An 18,458-nucleotide genomic window follows, 5' to 3' on the forward strand; every position below is an offset into this window, starting at 1 on the left:
GCGGTTCTAGGAAACCGCTGCATAGTAAATATAGCCCTAAGTCCTTTATATATGTTTCTACGTTTTGCCTGTCAGTAACAAGAAAATATAGATCAGTGAAATAATGACACTACCTGACAATATTAAACATATAGCATTTACCACACCAGCACCTTTGTGTCTGTACAGGGTTAGGACCAATCTACTTTTAGACCCTGACCTCATTTTACATCAGTTCTATGGTTTAGAATTACATTATATATATTATTTCAGAATGTTATCAGTCCATACAAGATTGCTAGTAATACATGTTACGTGCAATACATGATGTACACAGTATAGTGTGGTGGTTATTGGTAAGAGATCACATAGGATATGTTATGTTCCAGTAATATTCTAGAATCTGCATAGATAAGAGGTGGTGGTGAGGGAGATATAGACAGGAAAGAAAAGTAGAGGGCTTCTTATCTCACTGTACAGACTCAAGAAAGTGTAATCTCTAGCAGCATACTTAGGCTGAGCATGTTCTATATGTATGCAATAGCTGCTAATAGTTGAGTTGACCAAATTTACAAGTTTCTTTTGCTATTGCTTTGTATTTGACTTATACAATGTCTATATAATGCTTTTTTGGCTGTAATTTTCCTATGGTTCTAACAGCAATGTCAGCACGTACACCCTGGATGTAAAAGAAAATGCTGGTCACTTACTATTCCCTAAAGATTATCTCCTTACAATTACTTTAGCAACTGGCAGTACATGTTGTACACCGCAATGACAGGGTTTTATCGAGAAAACTATACTAGATTCTACCTCAAATTGGAGTAAACCAAACTACCAGGGGATCATATGAAGTGTGATTGAATCACCTGGTTGTTTTGGTTTCCTACAATATCCTGTAAAATAGTATAAAGGAAATAAAAAAAACTAGTAAAGTGGCACTCGCCACTGATAACTAAACACAGAATAAATTAAAATATAACTTAAGCAAAATCCGTTTAAAAAAAAAATATTCTGTCTGCAAATTGAGATTTGCTCTGATCTGCAGGATCTCTGCTTCAATGTGAGTCACCCATGTCCTATCAGCAATGTACAATATCTGTGGCAGCAGCAGGCAGCACAACAGTGAGTGGATGCTAGGGTGGGTGCATAACCTTTCAACCTTCTTGTTGGTGTATAAAGTGGATACAGCTGTGTATGAAAAATAATGGCAAATAAGTATCATCTTTATTCTGCACAAGCCATCAGTTCCCAAAATGACTCCAATTACACAATCTTGAAAGCCAATATTTCTAAATCTATCATTTTGCTAAGTACATGTTTACCTACATGTTTTCCAAGAGTGCTCTATGATGTGTGCTGCTGCACTTTTACCCTCTATGTAATACTTACAGCAGTTATAATTGACGGTTATAGCCGTGACTGTTTTGGAATTTTCCTATGATATTATTACAAAAAAGTGATGATGACTGAAAACGTACTGTTGCATTTCACAATTGTCATCAGGTGCAGCTTCAGTCCCAGAATGATCAACATGTACATCATCATCACCCTCATTAACATCAGTAAAGACCAATGTCACTACATGTATAATTATCATGAACATTTTGTTCTTGGAACTTCCATCTTTTTTGTCAGGTCTTGTGAGATTCTCCCAAAAGTACACTGGGACTCCTATGCTGGATCAAGGCTGGTGTTCTCAATTGCCCCTTTGTGCACATACTACACAATTTACCATTGTCATGTTTTACAAAAAATAAATAATACAAATAAAAAAATAATACCAAATAATTGATTTTTAGCTTGCAGTAGTGACTGGTCTTTTACGTAATGCATGGTTTGTATTTCTGGAATTTGCACTTGTTAGTAAGGTTGTAGGTAAACAAAATAGAAAAACAGCAGCCATTGCACTGTCTGGTATTGTGTTTTCGGTTGCATTTAGCCTGTGATAAATTACACCTTCCTTCATAGTATAATGTTTTTTTAGGGGGGAGTAAGATTGAGGTAGTTGGTAATTGTGCTTCTCTGATGTGGTTGGTGGGGCAAACAATTTTATTTTTTTAACACTTATAATGTGCCTACTGAATAGCAGCTCCATATGTGACCATTTCCTCTTCATCGTCACTACATGGCACAACTTTGCAAACACTTTCTTAAAATAGGTTGTCTAATGTAATTTTAATTTTTCATGTCACCAGACTCTGCAGACAATTTGCTTTGTATTGAGCACAACTGATAAATGTTTGACACTCATTATTAATTCTAAAAAAGATGGAGGAGACTGCATACTTTGCTTTGCTTCATTACCACTGGCACTAGCATTGCTTCATGTATTGTATAATATACTTGGCAATGTGGGGTGTCTAGATTTAGGCTTAGTGCTAGGTGGTAAATTCACATCATCATCTGATCACATCTAAGCATAGGATGAGAGGAAATGTTCATCATCCTTTTCATAATATTCACTGCCAATTAATTGTAGCTTCAGAGGCCCTTTGTTTTCACCACTGCTTAGGACCTGATCTATTGATAGTAACGGAAATAAAGCTTGGTGTCACAATTTGATAAAGGGGGTTGAAAAGATCAGTTATTATCTGAGCTCCTAACATGGGCTAGTCGGCCCATAATTTCATGTGTTTCACTTGTATCTACAAAACCTCCTCTTTGGCTTAAGCCAGGGTTTCCCAAACCCAGTCCTCAGGGCTCCCTAACAGTGCAGGTTTTTCGGATCTCATGTGACATAATTAGGACCACTTGTGGATCTGTTACAATGTGTCAGTCAGTAATGAATACACCTGTGCTCCAGCAAAGGAGATATGGAAAACCTGCACTTTTGGGGAGCCCTGAGGACTGGGTTTGGGAAACCCTGGCTTAAGCAATATTTGTCACATTTTGTTTGGAGTACTTTTATTCACAAGTTGTTATTCTCTATAAAGTAACCAACACACAATACAATAAACTTGGGAGATTGGGGATTCCTAGTACAATAAGAGGATGAACAGACTAGTGATAATCACATGCGCAGAAAACAATAGTTTATTCTGTGCCAGTGAATACATTGTAAAAAAAATAAAAAATACCTAAGCTGACAATATATGGCCTGGGTATTTGTACTTCAAAATAAAACAGCATGGTGGCTAAGTGGTTAGCACTTCTGCCTTACCGCACTGGGGCCTGAGTTCAATTCCCGACCTTGGCCTTTTCTATGAGGCTTTTGTATGTTCTCCCCGTGTTTGCGTGGGTTTCCTCCGGGTGCTCCGGTTTCCTCCCACACTCCAAAAACCATACTGGTAGGTTAATTAACTGCTAACAAATTGACCCTAGTGTGTGTGTGTGTGTGTGTGTGTGTGTTAGGTAATTTAGACTGTAAGCTCCAATGGGGCAGGGACTGATGTGAGTGAGTTCTCTGTACAGCGCTGCGGAATTAGTGGCGTTCTATAAATAAATAGATGAGGATGATGATAAAACATAGTACTAATGACAAATGCAGAATAAATAGGGGTTTTGTACCAGTCAGTACTTTTAAAAAAATATATATATACAGCAGTTAGCATAGCAAACAATGTTTTGGCTAGGTATTTCAGCACCTCATGTCACAAGTCTGTCACAAATATTAGCATTCACAGACCTTTTCCCCTAGAACAACCCAGGAACAGTATTCTCCATTTATAAGGCTATAGACATTTGACATTTGTTTATTTTTGCTGATTGACTACTTTACATTCCATGCACTGTGATTGGCCTGATTCTCAAGGTGATGTGAATTATTCAGAGGGTTTTGGGCAAAACTGGACCGATTTGCGAAGCACTAAAATATGAGCAAATTTTAGAATAGACCAAATCAATTCATCCAACTTTACCAGTTAGTCATTTTTTAATTTGACATTACAGAGTATTTTGTGTGTTAAGTATTCCTAAATGAATCTATATAGATTACATGTTGCAAGAACAGAATATGTGAAAAATTCCAAAAGGAGTGCATACTCTTTATAGCTACTGTATATGATGATATAATGAGTTCTTACACTGATGTTTTTATGACTATGGAGATTATGTAGAGATTTTTATAATAAATGATAATATACAACATAAAATATTGATTGAATGGACTAAGGCTTTTAAACTATGATATGACATGCTTCACTGTTCTGTACACACTACTAATCTGTCTGCTTGTTTGCAGGATATCGATGGAAAAGCTTGTGTTGTTTGCCCTTGGCACAAATATAAAATTAATTTGGAAAATGGTGAGGGTCTGTATCAAGGCGTTGACCCCCAAGACCCAAAACGAACCAAAAAGTGGTTCTCTAAAGGAGTGAAGCAAAGGACTCACAAAGTGACTGTTAGAAAAGGGGGTGTCTATGTAACACTGTCAGATAGTAGTACTAGCTGTGATTCTGATTTCTATGCAACAGAGAAGTTTAATGATGAAGAGTGCCCTAATCCAGCTCAATGAGGTTATACTCCCAACTGTGGAAGTTAATTATAATATAGAACTGTATGTCATATCTGCTGCTTTGTTTTATATGTGATGTACAAGTAAACAATCAAGGTACAAAGGAGCTGTAACTCTTAGAAATAAGTCTGGCATTTGCTTTCATTATTCTCACTTGCCATTAATACAATATATTATTGGTTGCTATGGGTTACAGCATTTTTGTGGGACATATTTAATAACAATACAACATTATGGTTAGATATTTGCTTTAATTTATAAACTGCTAGAACATATGATTAATTGCCATGTATTACAACATGTGTATGTTAATAAAGTCCTGTAATGTTTAATGTACAACTGTACCGCAAGTTAAACTTAAGCTTTAATGTTCCATAATCCATTCATAGACCATAGCCCAATAGTCCTGTATTAAAATGTAAAATCACTCCTTTGCAGTGTTTAAGTAACACATCCTTCAGTTGACACAATCCTGAAAATAATGAACAAATAGGGTTTTCATGTGTTTGATTTTCACTCAGTCAGGATATGAAAGGTCCTCTCTGGTTTTCAGGATGCTGTTTGGGTTTTGTTGTTATTGAATACGGGTTAATTTAAAATGATTCTAATCTGAATTAAATTAAATAATCATCTGCAAATACATAAATTAGAACAAATCAATGGAGAAGATTAACTATCAAAAGGCTCAGAGAAAATCCTATATTATTAAATAAAAGCACAAGAATAAAAATTAATTGCACTAATCCCAGGTCTTATTATAGTTGTCCTGATCAGTTTTCACCCGTGCAAAAGGCGGCATTGCTATAAATGACCATATTTGCTCTAGAACAGCCCTGGCCAATGTGTGCCTCTCCTGGCATTAACATTACAAATCCTAGCATGCTCTACAGCATATAGTCAGCCAATAAATACAGTGAATCTTTCGGCACTTGATAGGCTGTGGTCGAGGCCACCAATTGCAAGGGGTCTGCGATCGCCCCAAAAAACAAATGCCTGAAAAAAGACAAATGCAATAGTGTACCTGGGCCACAACAGATGCTTACACTGTGGAAATATATTAATACAATTTATTTATATGAAAACATACACAATTTCTACATTTAAAATGCAAATTATTGCTGGCTGGATAATCATGGCACCTGTAATTACTGCATTCATGAATACAAACTCAGCTCAAACAAAGCTGGAAGTATTCCTCTAATGCATATAAATTTCCTCCAGAGGAAAAAGTGAATGTAGGATATCCAAATGTCTCTTTTATTCCAATTCCTCTGAATTAAAGGAGAAAAATATATATATATATATATACCATAGGCACCAATGGAAATAGGGAAATTAGGGTTCCAGGACTAGTTTCTATTGTATCCACAGATTCATGACTCATAACAGTCAATAAAAAACTCGATTAAGCTTGTTGATAAATATGAGCACAACATAGAACTGCACGAAATACTGATGTCTCTGAGGAAATTATCTTGGGCGATGAAACACATTAGTCTTTCTTTCCTAGTGCGGTTTTGAAACAGCCGCAGATCATCACTCTCATCCTCACCTTTCCAGTGGTAATACTCGGCAACCTGCAGATCATCGCTCTCATCTGTTCCCTACTGATCTCGCCAAGTACTCCCTAGAGGGCCGCGACCTGCGTAGTGGAAGCAGCAAAACCCATACCTTCTTGTGAGGGTCCCTGGAGAAGATCAGCCGCTAACTTAAACTCCGCACTTCTGGTAAGAGTAGCATCAAACTTGGCAGATCAAGGTCCGAGAATCCTAGGCTTCGTGACACGTATCTTGAGATCCGTTCCTTGCTGACTCTGGGAGTATGCAGAGCCGATTTACGTGCCGTTTAGAACAACTGCACAATGTGCTCAGTATGCGTGCCTTAATAACTCAGGCCCATTGTCTTCAGCCTTTACCATGGGAAAACATCAAGATTAAAATCTTACTACATTTTTCTTTTATGTTTTCTTTTTACTTAGGAGAACAACTATTCTCTTATATTTTAAAATTAATTTCAGGTTATACCTCTCTCTTTCACAGTTTTGCACCCCCCAAAATTTTGCACCCCCAAAAGCTGCAGCTTAGTCAGTCTAATGGATAATCAGGCCCTGAATATAATGGTTGCTTAACAGCAGTTAAATAAAGGGTCTTATATTCCTTATATGAATCGCAATAAAAAAAAAATAGTCAGTGATCATTAATACGAAAGGTCAGTCTGGTTATCGACACACCGCAATATAAAATTATTTGAAATGCACTGTATATAAAGTACAATTTTTTTGATTACTATGATAAAAAATATCTAAATTTCACTGATACGGTAGAGAAAGTGACCCTCAATGTCTCCATCTCAAAGCTGCACTGAAATGATTTTTGTGTAAGGAGGGTAGTGAATGCGTCTTCCTAGATTGGGCAATGGTGGCTTGAGCAGTGGCAAACATATGGTCAATCATATAGCGATCACTAGAGGCGACCAGGGAGGAACAACGGTGAAAGAGCGCTAACTCAGGAATACAAGGGAGAGTTTGATGAGTGACTTCTTGAACTAAATCGAAAACTTCCATCCAAAGCGAATGACTCACTGGGCAGTCCCAAAAGTTGTATATGTTTCCAATCTCCCCACAACTACGCCACTAATACTTGGAGTGTGTGGGCTACATCTTATGAAGCTTTGCTGGGGTCAAATATAACATATGGAGCAATTTGATCAACATCTCATCTTCTGATGATGATAAATATTTATTTTTTTAGACACAAACAGTCTGCTTTGGGACAAGACCCTGTTTTGTAAACCAAGCAGAAAACTATCCAGTATTGATGAATACTAATAAGGGTAGGTGGGAATTGTGCGTTAGGTCTGTGTCCAGAGGTGTAACCCACAATTGGCGGGCCCCCAAACAAAGTTTGTTGCAGGGACTGGAAATGTTTCTCCATCCCCTCTTTAGGCCCTCACTCTGCTCTTTTGAGCATGTGCAGTGAGCTATGGTTATGGTGGGGTTTTCAGGTTAGTCAGTGGATACAGAATTGACAGGACAGATATGTAAATTAATTTTATTCAAAGATTGTTCAGCTTGGATTGAAGTGGCTTGTTTTTTCCCCTCTGAAAATTGGAAAAATTAAGAGAAAATCACAGGTTGCATTACTCTGTTACATATATATATATATATATATATATATATATATATATATATCTAATATATAAATGTCTAGTGGCGTGTGTTAGTCTGTCTGTCTGTGTGTGGAAAAAATAAAACCGAGCTGCAGCGCCACCTGCTGGGCAGAGTTATACACTGACCTACTAAATTCTTAGTGTGTGTGGAAAAAAAAATTCAGAAAGGGCTGAAATTTGGTATACTAAGATGTTTTTAATTTGTTAATTTAATTTGTTGATTGTTAAAAGTGTTTATAAAGATTTTAAAAATATATATATATATTTCTTGAAGGAGAAGTGACAGTTGGGAGTGGTTGGTGGTTGCCGGGGGTGACCGTGGGGAGTGGTTGGTGGTTGAGGCCTGGGCTATGGCCCAAATGCATGACAAGAACCTTTTTAACACCTTAAGTAGCTTGATTTGACTAGAATGCATGAGTATCATGCACGGGTTAACTTTTATATATATATATATATATATATATATATATATTATTTGTGGCTCATTTTGTTTTTGGAATTGGCCACAGAATCAGGAGACCTCTGTCATTCTGCTACTCCGTCTACTGCCAACGGCACACAGAAGTCTCCCACACGTGCTCCCTTACTTGAAGCTCTGCTACAGGTGTACTGATTCTGTGCAGCAGGGGTTAAGTGACAATACCCAATTTCTCACAAACTGCCCACACTAATCAATTGGAGATAGAACTGAAAGGCATTGTAGCAGTCAGATTCCATGATCCTAGTTTCCAGATGAGCCCACTTTCAGTATTTTCTGCAATATCTATGTGGAGAAACTAGGGGTTCCCTGTGTTATCGCCCTGCTGTCTTCTTGACTGTCCTGCCATCTTGCAACAGTCCTCTGTTGCACAGCCAGCTAGTATTTTTTTTCCCAAGTAAAATACAGATTTATTTTAACATGTACCAAAAAATGTATAATGCACTGAATAAGGTAAAAAGAAACCTTCATCTATTATCACTTTCAAAAACCAATTTCTTGTAATTCCTTATAATTAATAATAGGGGAGGGGGCACCCACACATGTAGATAGTTTACTACAAATAAAAAAAGAGAAGAAAAATGTGTACATTTGATGCACTCCACAATTCAATTAAATAAAATCTGCATTATTGCTTTGTTAGTATTCATTAAAATATCACATATTATTATTAATATTTGGTGTACTAGCGAAATATTATAAAAGAAAAATGTTAAAAGGCAGTAATTAACTGCTAGCCACGGCACAGCTCCGTTCTATAATATATTTAGGTATAGATCCTCTAAAAATGTTCACTCTAATTGTTGATTCCAATAGCACCACTTATGTAGCATTACAATGCCAGAACATTGACCAAGATGGTGCAAACTGTGTTTTTTCTATATTCATTAACTAATATTCCACAATTTTATGGATATTATTTCAATAGGTCAAATCCCCCTGTGAACTATATTATTATAATAAAAGATAATATATCTTCAATGCTAGATAGTTGAGACAATTGAAACCAGATGCATATGATACCATAATTACAAGTGATATCCTAGGAGAGATATAGCTGTTTATGTTGATGTTCCTTTAATAACTGCTTATTAATGTGGTCAGAAAGAAATCTCTTCTATGCTCTACATCTAGGGGTAAATGTATCAAGCTGAGAGTTTTTCGGCGGGTTTGAAAAACCAATCAGATTCTAGGTATCATTTATTTAGTACATTCTACAAAATGATAGCTAGAATCTGATTGGTTGCTATAGACAACATCTCCACTTTTCAATCCCGCCGGAAAACTCTCAGCTTGATACTTTTACCCCCTAGTAGTGTCCAACAATGGCTTATCAGTGGTTCCCAAACTTTTGCAGTTAGCGGCATCCTTAGAGTAATTTTTTCAAGGCACCCCTCCAAAATAATTATTGAGCAGTCCCATTTTATAAACAGTCAAAAAAACGTAATAGGTCAGGACAGAGATACTTATTTAGTTGTATGCAAAAATAATACACATAAATCCAAGGGAAAAGAATATTTTTATATATATTTTTTTCAATTATATTTCTGTCAAAGAATAATTTACAGCTAACTTACACTGTGCCCCCTCTGCATCACCACATACTCTGTGCCCCCTCTGCATCTCCACATACTTTGTGCCCCCCTCTGCATCTCCACATACTCTGTGCCCCCTCTGCATCCCCACATACTCTGTGCCCCCTCTGCATCTCCACATACTTTGTGCCCTCCTCTGCATCTCCACATACTTTGTGCCCCCCTCTGCATCTCCACATACTCTGTGCTCCTCTGCATCTCCACATACTCTGTGCCCTCTACATCTCCAAATACTCTGTGCCCCCTCTGCATCTCCACATACTTTGTGCCCCCCTCTGCATCTCCACATACTCTGTGCCCCCCTCTGCATCTCCACATACTCTGTGCCCCCTCTGCATCTCCACATACTTTGTACCCCCCTTTGCATCTCCACATACTCTGTGCCCCTCTGCATCTCCACATACTCTGTGCCCCTCTGCATCCACACACTCTGTGCCCCTCTGCATCCACACACTCTGTACCCCCCTGCATCCACACACTCTGTGCCTCTCTGCTTCCACACACTCTGTGCCCCTCTGCATCCACACACTCTGTACCACCCTGCATCCACACACTCTGTGCCTCTCTGCATCCACACACTCTGTGCCTCTCTGCATCCACACACTCTGTGCCCCTCTGCATCCACACACTCTGTACCACCCTGCTTCCACACACTCTGTACCCCCCTGCATCCACACACTCTGTACCCCCCTGCATCCACACACTCTGTGCCTCTCTGCATCCACACACTCTGCCCCCTCTCATGCTGTCCCCCTCCTCTGCCCTCTGTCCCCCTCCTCTGCCACGCTGTCCCCCTCCTCTGCCACGCTGTCCCCCTCCTCTGCCCTCTGCCATGCTGTCCCCTTCCTCTGCTCTCTGACACAGGGGTTCCACGGGCCAGCTAGAGAAAAAACAAACAAAACAAAACAAAACCTTACCAATCCGCGTGGCGCCGGGACCTAGCATCCGCCTCTCACGCAGCTGTCACTGAAGCCAGCCAGAGAAAAACCCAAACAAAACAAAAACTTACCAAGCCTCGCGGCGCCGCGAGGCTTGGTAAGTTTTTGTTTTGTTTGGGTTTTCTGGCTGACCCGTGGCACCCCTGTGCAGGGGCGGATCTAGAGAATACTTTTACCAGGGGAGATTTAGGCCCCGCCCCCTTTTGACATCTGAGGCTGTTGGCGGCTGCACACTACGTGCAGTTCCGTTCGGCAGTGACAGGTAGGGACAGTGTGCTGTCCGGATGCTCTGATTGTGTTTAAAACACAATCAGAGCATCCGGGCAGCACACTGTCCCTACCTGTCACTGCCGAACGGACCTGCACATAGTGTGCAGCCGCCGGCAGCAAGCCCCCCCCCCCCCTGGATCCGCCACTGCCCCTGTGACAGCACCGCTGCACCCCTGGGAGCCGCGGCGCACACTTTGGGAATCGCTGGCTTAAATATCAAGATCTTGAAATTAATAGAATAATCTTATTTACTGTTTTTTTTATAGTTCAAGGTGTGCACCTACACTGAATATATCTCATGTCCACAGGAGCATTAAGTGACCACTAAGCTTAAATAACTTCCTGGTTCTAGAAAGCAGCTAATTATATTTGTTCCTAGGATACATTCATACTCTGGTCCCATTCATACTTTCATTGCCCACATTGATATGTATACCGATCTAAATAGATCAGTAAATGAGAGGATCAGTTCTTTATTACATGAAAGAGCAGCAAATATGGCATCTCGCTGACGTGCGTTTCGCTGGATGCTTTGTCAGGGCTAATCGAAGGGAAAGATTTGCAGGCTTTTTATAATGTTCAGACACGCCTTCCTCATTACTATTCACCTCTGGTTGGAGACGTTCATTAGCAACTGGCTGTCATTGGATCGTATAAACATTAACCAATCATCAGATCGCCATCACACTAAAACATCCTCACAGTGTATGAGATGGACTGTTGATTCAGCCTATCAGATACCAGAATCTACTTTCTGAGACATTCTAATAGGGTGACGAGGGATAATGGGATATTAGTTAATGAATATAGAATATATACTATTTGCACCATCTTGGTCAATGTTCTGGCACCGTAATGCTACATAAGGGGTGCTATTGGAATCAACAATTAGAGTGATCATCTTTAGAGGATCTATACCTAAATATATTATAGAATGGAGCTGTGTGAAAGGGCCTTTGGAGTATTGGGTGTCTGTTGCTTGGCCTCTTGTTTTCCTATTTTTTCTGGTGTTTTTGAAGCTTTAGCTTGTGGGGACGGTTCAGAAGCTTTTCCATTGTGGTTTGATTTTTTAGCAGATTTTGCTTTTGTAACTTGAGTAGGCTTTTTTTCTGGTATTTCTTCCTCCTCATCCTCTTCATCATCATCCTCTTCCTCAAAGTCTTCGTCATTATCATCTTCGTCATCTTATAATTTTGCCTGTTTCTGTGGAACATTAGATGTGGAAGCAACGGGTCTTTTTGAATTCCTTGTACTTTAATGTTTTTCCTTCATAGCTCATCCCTTCTGCTTCAACAATGTGTAGTTCATCTTTAGCACCAGCACTTAAATTAACCATTCTCAAAGACAACTGGTGTTCATTATCATCATCATCCACCTTAAAAGCTTACACTTTTTTTGTCCTCCTCATGTTGTCCTTGACTGAGAAATGTGAAGACATTTAGAACAGGGCTAGGTGGAATAACATTCCCGAGTCGGTTAACGGTCTTTTCAAGTTAATTATGCTGGATGCCACAGATGCTGCTCTTTTGCTTGATAGAGCACATAGATCTCTATGCCCTAAATCTGCTCCAGGCCAACAACCCACAATGTAATGACATTGATGTTCAGTTCTTTGGTTACCTAGCTCCAATTACCATTCAGAAGCTTAAGGAGCTTTGAGATGTCACCAAGGTGCTTCAACAGCATTGCTATAGATACAGATGGTGTTTCAACTTCAATTCTTCACCAAGTCAACACCTGTTTGCTAAAAATCTTGATGAAGGTGCTATTGTAAGTCCTGTGCAGATATTGTTTTACTGCAAGAAATGCATTTGACTGCTCCGAACTCATCACTCTAAGACAGACTTTTCTTCTCAATTCTTTTTCACTTCTGCAACTTCTAAACACAGGGCTATAGTGATCTTGCTCTGTCACTCAATACCCCTTGTTGCTCAGCACACGTTTGCAGACCCAGATGGTAGATTTTTACTGGTTAAGGGTACATTGGGTCAGCTATCCATCACTCTAGTCTCCTGCTATGAGCCTAACTCTGGCCAGATCTCTTTACTTCAAAGTCTCCTCAGACTCACTGAAAAACATGCTATGGTCCACCTACTCAATGGAGGGGACTTTAGCACAATCCTGGACTCCAGTTTCAATAGATCGCCCATCCCTGCTGTCACGTTACAGCCCCACTCCCAGTCTATTATATTAGCTAAGTGGTTTTCTTCCCTGGTGAATAGTTAATGGGTCTGGTAGAGGTTACATGTGCTATTCACACCCCCATGGAGTCAATTCCTGTATTGATTATTGCCTTGTTGATTCCCGTCTCACTACTAAGTTTCAGGTGCTAGTGTGCACCCATTCACCTGGATGGACCATTGTTGGGTATTCCTCCTGCTAGATATTGCTGATCTAGCCCAGGGGCTTCCCTCCTGGAGATTGGATAAGTCTCTTCTGCTCAGTCCTTATCGTCTGTGACCCCACACAGACGATAACTCTTTAAGTTGAGCAGAGCTGATCCTTGATATTAGCTAAGGAGCAAGAGCAATTGGGTCTCCAAGGTCCTCATAAGTTCCTTCACTTCCTTGTTCCTATCAGTAGCTTGACAAATAATTTTACCTCTAAGTGTAGCCTTGTGAACTCCCCAGATCACCAAGGGAGCCATATCTCAACGAATCTGGAGATTCGTTGAGGAAAAAGAAGTCCAAAAAGGCGTTTGTCTGTTCTTGTCAATTAAAAGCATACTTTTAATTTGTTTTACCTACCACGTATTAGCCTGGCATGGAAGACAAGGGGGAACTACAAGCGTATTAGTCTGGAGTGGCCTGAACCAATAATCAGGCCCTGGATAAGAATGATTCGGCATATTTAGTTTGCTTATTTTATTTTTGTTATCCCTTCATTCCTTTTATAACTCATACTATTTGATCCTTGACTTTTTAGATTTAAGATAGCCGTATGTCTATCACACATATTTAAACTTCCCTACTGAATTAGCCTCTATTACATCTGTTGGGAGGTAAGTATACTTTTGCACTATGCTCACAGTCCAGTAATTTTTCTTTCGTTTCCCCTAAACATACTAATCTCTACTCAGGACCTGTCACAATCTGCACATATATATATCCTGCCTGTAGTACCACTGTTCCACCAAAGTGCTGGTCTCTTACCTGCCAGAACTTACTCATTACTCCTGGATGCTTAACACCTGCCCCTGGCCTATAAAAGCCTGCTTGTCCGAGCAGTCTTTGTGAGATCATCTGTTGCCTTTACCTGTGTTGCTGTTCCTGTTTCCTATCCTGATTGATCTACTGGTATTGACCTCTGCTCATCCCTGTTTTTGCACCTCTTCCCGTGACCCCTGACTCGGTTTGTTTGCGACTCTGTACCTGCTTGCAGCTCTCCAGTGTTACCCTTTTGATAAAATCTGTTGCAGACGAAACGCGTCAAGGGAGCAGTGCTTTCTGTGATTCATAGCCAGTGGTGAAGAGGAGGTTTCCCTACCTGTGGCCAAAGAGGTCTCGCAAAGGACACTTGAAAGCTATATTTAACAGATAAGCCTGCTTTAATTTTATCCAATGTACAGGCATTTTACTGTCTTTTATGGATATATTTTGCCATTTTTTGATTAAAATCTGATTATATTTCATGAGAAGTACCCATCTGTCATGAACGCACTACACTATTTTTTGCTATTTTCTTTTGAGTCATAGTATGGAATCTATTGAATAGAAGGTGTAATCCACACAGGAAGGAGATCTGGATCCCAGTGGGATACTCATCAGATAAGCCGATATAATACTTATTTTTGGTACAAGGCCAATTTGGATTATTTGTTATTACTCTCAATCAAAGATATCACACTATGTTTGGTGCTTCTCTTTCTTTTTTGTTTATTCCATCATCCTCATCATCATCATTTATTTATATAGCGCCACTGATTCCGCAGCGCTATATATATATATACACAAGTTAACCCGTGCATGATACTCATGCATTCTAGTCAAATCAAGCTACTTAAGGTGTTAAAAAGGTTCTTGTCATGCATTTGGGGCTAGGCCAGGCCTCCTCAGGGTAAGAGCGTTACTTCCCGACGTAAGCGCCCTTTTTTTACGTGGTTTTGTCCACATGTCACCACCTCATCATTCTTCTCCATCACCTCATCCTTCATCTTCATCGCAACATCCTTAATCTCCATTCTCTTACTGTTCTAAAACCTCTCGATACACAACGTTTCTGCTAAACACCTTATCGCTGTGCTCAATCAGTCTTCCTTGAAGGCCAGTATTCATAACCTGCACTTTCTCATCACTGCTTCTCCGTACTCGTGAAAATGCGACATACAATTGTCCATGACCAAACACAGGCTCTGGTAAATAAATACCCACACGGTCAAGAGTTTGAGCCCTCAACTGGTAAATTTAGCCTTTACTACTCCTCCCACGGGGGGGGAAGAGGGGATGATGGAAGTTAACTGACTTCACTATTATAATGTCAAATAATGTCAGTATACCAAATTTCAGGTCAATTGGATGAGCCCTTTCACACACACACACACATACACACACACACACACACACACTAACACATGCCGCTAGGCTTATATATATTAGATATATATATCCTGCCTGTATTACCACTGTTCCACCAAAGTGCTGGTCTCTTACCTGCCAGAGCTGGCTCGTTACTCCTGGATGCTTAACACCTGTCCCTGGCTTCTAAAAGCCTGCTTGTCCTAGCAGCCTTTGTCAGATCATCTGTTGCCTTTACCTGTGTTGCTGTTCCTGTGTCCTATCCTAACTGATCTCCTGGTATTGACCTCTGCTCATCCCTCCGTTTTTGCACCTCTTCCCGTGATCCCTGACTCGGTTTGTTTGCGACTCTGTACCTGCTTGCAGCTCTCCAGTGTTTTTGCATTTTCCTGCTGCAGAGTATTACCACCAATACCTGCTTTCAGCTCTCCAGTGTTACAGAGGACTAACCTGTTGCAGATTGTTACAAGCAGTCTCCACCTCCTGCTCACTGGTGCTTCTGTTCGCAATCTAGCTGCAGACCATCACATCCTGTGTCCATTACCTTCAATGCTTTGCTCCTTAGACCGTCGCACCTTGGGTGTAAACCACCACTACCTTGTGATAAAGTCCTCCAGACCATTGCATTCTGCATCTGTTGTTTAATGAGTTCTCTTGCTATTTCTGCCACACCCTACCGTCCTGCATCATGAAACCTATGTAAAGGGTGTTTAATAAAAACCACATCGTTAAATACGCTGTCTATGTGATCTTATATTAGGAATCCTGACAGGACCATGCACTATTTTAGTTGCCTTTCATTGCATAATCTCTAATTTATTTATGTCCTTCTAGAGATATAGCCCCAAGAACTAAACAATGGTTTATAGAACTAAACACCATGTGGGCCTGATTCATTACGGAAAATAAGGTAAAAAAATAGTACGTTTTCTCCTAGACAAAACCATGTTACAATCCAAGGGGTGCATATTAGTTTATTATTTTGCACATAAGTTAAATACTGGCTGTTTTTCATGTAGCACACAAATACTTGATAGCTTTATTTTTACACTGAAATGTAAAAGTTGATCTACGACATGCCCTACCCCAAATATAAATCTGTCCCCACATTTTAAATTTAGCTCCTCCTTCAATGCAACATGCTTTACTTTCCTTAATGATTCAGGCCCCATATTCTTAGGTGTGTTCTCAACAATGAAATAATGGCATCACCACCCCTATCTTTATGCTCCTGATTCCTGTCCCTATGTAAGCTAGGCTGGCCTTCCCCATTCCTTTGTTACATAGGGGACTATTTATTAATGGCCACATATTTCCTCCTTTAAATATCGTCCCTTATGGCAATGATGAGGTATGATATTTCTTGTCCATTTATTATAAAATCATTCAGGTACAGCACATCGGATAGGAGGCTGTTCCGGCGATGACTTTCTTTATCTCTCAACTCTCTCAAGCCATATTGCGATAGTTACTAGAGAGGAGAGCAGGAAGGCAATACTCTCCCCATAGGGTAGAACCGTTAACACCATCTTCAGATGGCATTAGCCATTGGGGGTCAAGCTCCAAAAAGCTAGTCTTTTTGGAGCTTATTAAATTGGCCCACACCACAGTCCCCGTGGAAAAATGACAAATTATGGGAACTGCGATCAATGCAAAACTTAGCCTAATGCAGCAGATATCTATGGCCTCTCCTGCATTAGGCTTTTGTTATTTAGAAGTGATACTTAAAAATGACTAAATCAAAAAGCCGTTTCCGAATGGTTTATGGCTTAATAAATAGGGCCCATAATTTGCCTATTATTATTATTTTTTTATTCACAAAGTGCTAACATACTACACCATGCTGCACACTAAGGGGATCATTACATAAATTACATACAATGATTTAATCAAAAGGTAAAGATGGCTCTGCCCAAATTAGTTTACAATCTAAGAGATTTGTGGTACATCTGATACATACAAAAGCAAAATAACAACTGTAGCAGCTAGACATGAAAGTGTGTGGTGCTATTACAATCCAGCAGTATACTCTCACCTGCCAAATGTGGGGAACCCCGCCGGCGCCGCGCGCCGCATCCGTCCGATGATGGTGGCCATCTTGATTCCTGGTCTGCCCATGCGCACAATCGTCCTGTCAGATAGAACTTCTCCTCTCTGCTCTCATTTGTCCAGCCTGTCATCACCTCACTATTTAACTATTTAAGACACCTGGGCCAACTCCCAGTTGCCTTTTCTTAGTTTGTCTACCCTGACTGTGTGAAGACAGCTTACCTGTTCCTGCATCTCTGCATGACTGACTGAGCCCTGCTCATTCCTGGATATCAACTCACAGAGTTACCATCCTCTCCAGCACCTCAGCTCAGCTGCACCAGTGTGTCTAATCTACAGTTCTCAGCAAACAGAGCCCTCTTACCTGTTCCTGTATCTCTGCATGACGGACTCAGCTCTGTTCATTCCTGGATATCAACTCACAGAGTTACCATCATTTCCAGCACCTCAGCTGCTCATTCCTGGATATAAACTCACAGTTACCATCCTCTCCAGCACCTCAGCTCAGCTGCACCACGTTCTCTAATCTACAGTTCTCAGCTCACAGAGCTCTCTTACCTGTTCCTGTATTTCTGCATATCTGACTCAGCTCTGCTTATTCCTGGATATCAGCTCACAGACTTTACCATCCTTTCCAGCATCTCATCTCTGCTGTTCAGTGTGACTAATCTACAAGATCTCTGCTCACTGAGTCCCTCTACCTGTACCTGTATTTCTGCATGACAAACCCAGGAATCATATTCCCTGTCGTGAATCGTGACAAGTATAAACAGCCACCAATAATGGTGGATGGCATTTCTGTGCTGCTTCTCCTCTGTATGTGGATTTGTGTCTTCCTTCTTTGTATTAGTTTTATTGATATTTAGATGTGGCCACATGACTTTTCCTTCTGTTATTTATGCTAATCGAAAATCCGAAATAAGATTATTTTCTATAGCCTTGACTTCCTCAACATGTCCTCTGACTTTAGACTTACTATTCCTCTTTTTTTTTTCTTCTTTCACTTTCACT

The 18,458-nt window shown here is 40.1% G+C and overlaps 1 protein-coding gene across 3 annotated transcripts in view; it reads left to right on the forward strand.

The window, feature by feature from the left end:
• Window positions 1–5,550, forward strand: part of RFESD (Rieske Fe-S domain containing) — a 29,633-nt gene extending 24,083 nt beyond the window's left edge. The window contains exons 4-5 of one of the 3 annotated variants that reach the window (XM_075181145.1): window positions 1,028–1,104; window positions 4,163–4,427. In XM_075181145.1, the coding sequence (XP_075037246.1) occupies window positions 1,028–1,104; window positions 4,163–4,298 (213 nt within the window). In that variant the 3' untranslated portion in view covers window positions 4,299–4,427. Of the gene's footprint in view, window positions 1–1,027; window positions 1,105–4,162 lie in introns of all 3 variants that reach the window. The other 2 variants (XM_075181137.1, XM_075181128.1) reach the window with 2 other exon arrangements.
• Window positions 5,551–18,458: the final 12,908 nt, after the last annotated feature.

The sequence above is a fragment of the Mixophyes fleayi genome, chromosome 1 (assembly GCF_038048845.1).
Source record: "Mixophyes fleayi isolate aMixFle1 chromosome 1, aMixFle1.hap1, whole genome shotgun sequence".
Lineage (NCBI taxonomy): Eukaryota > Metazoa > Chordata > Amphibia > Anura > Limnodynastidae > Mixophyes > Mixophyes fleayi.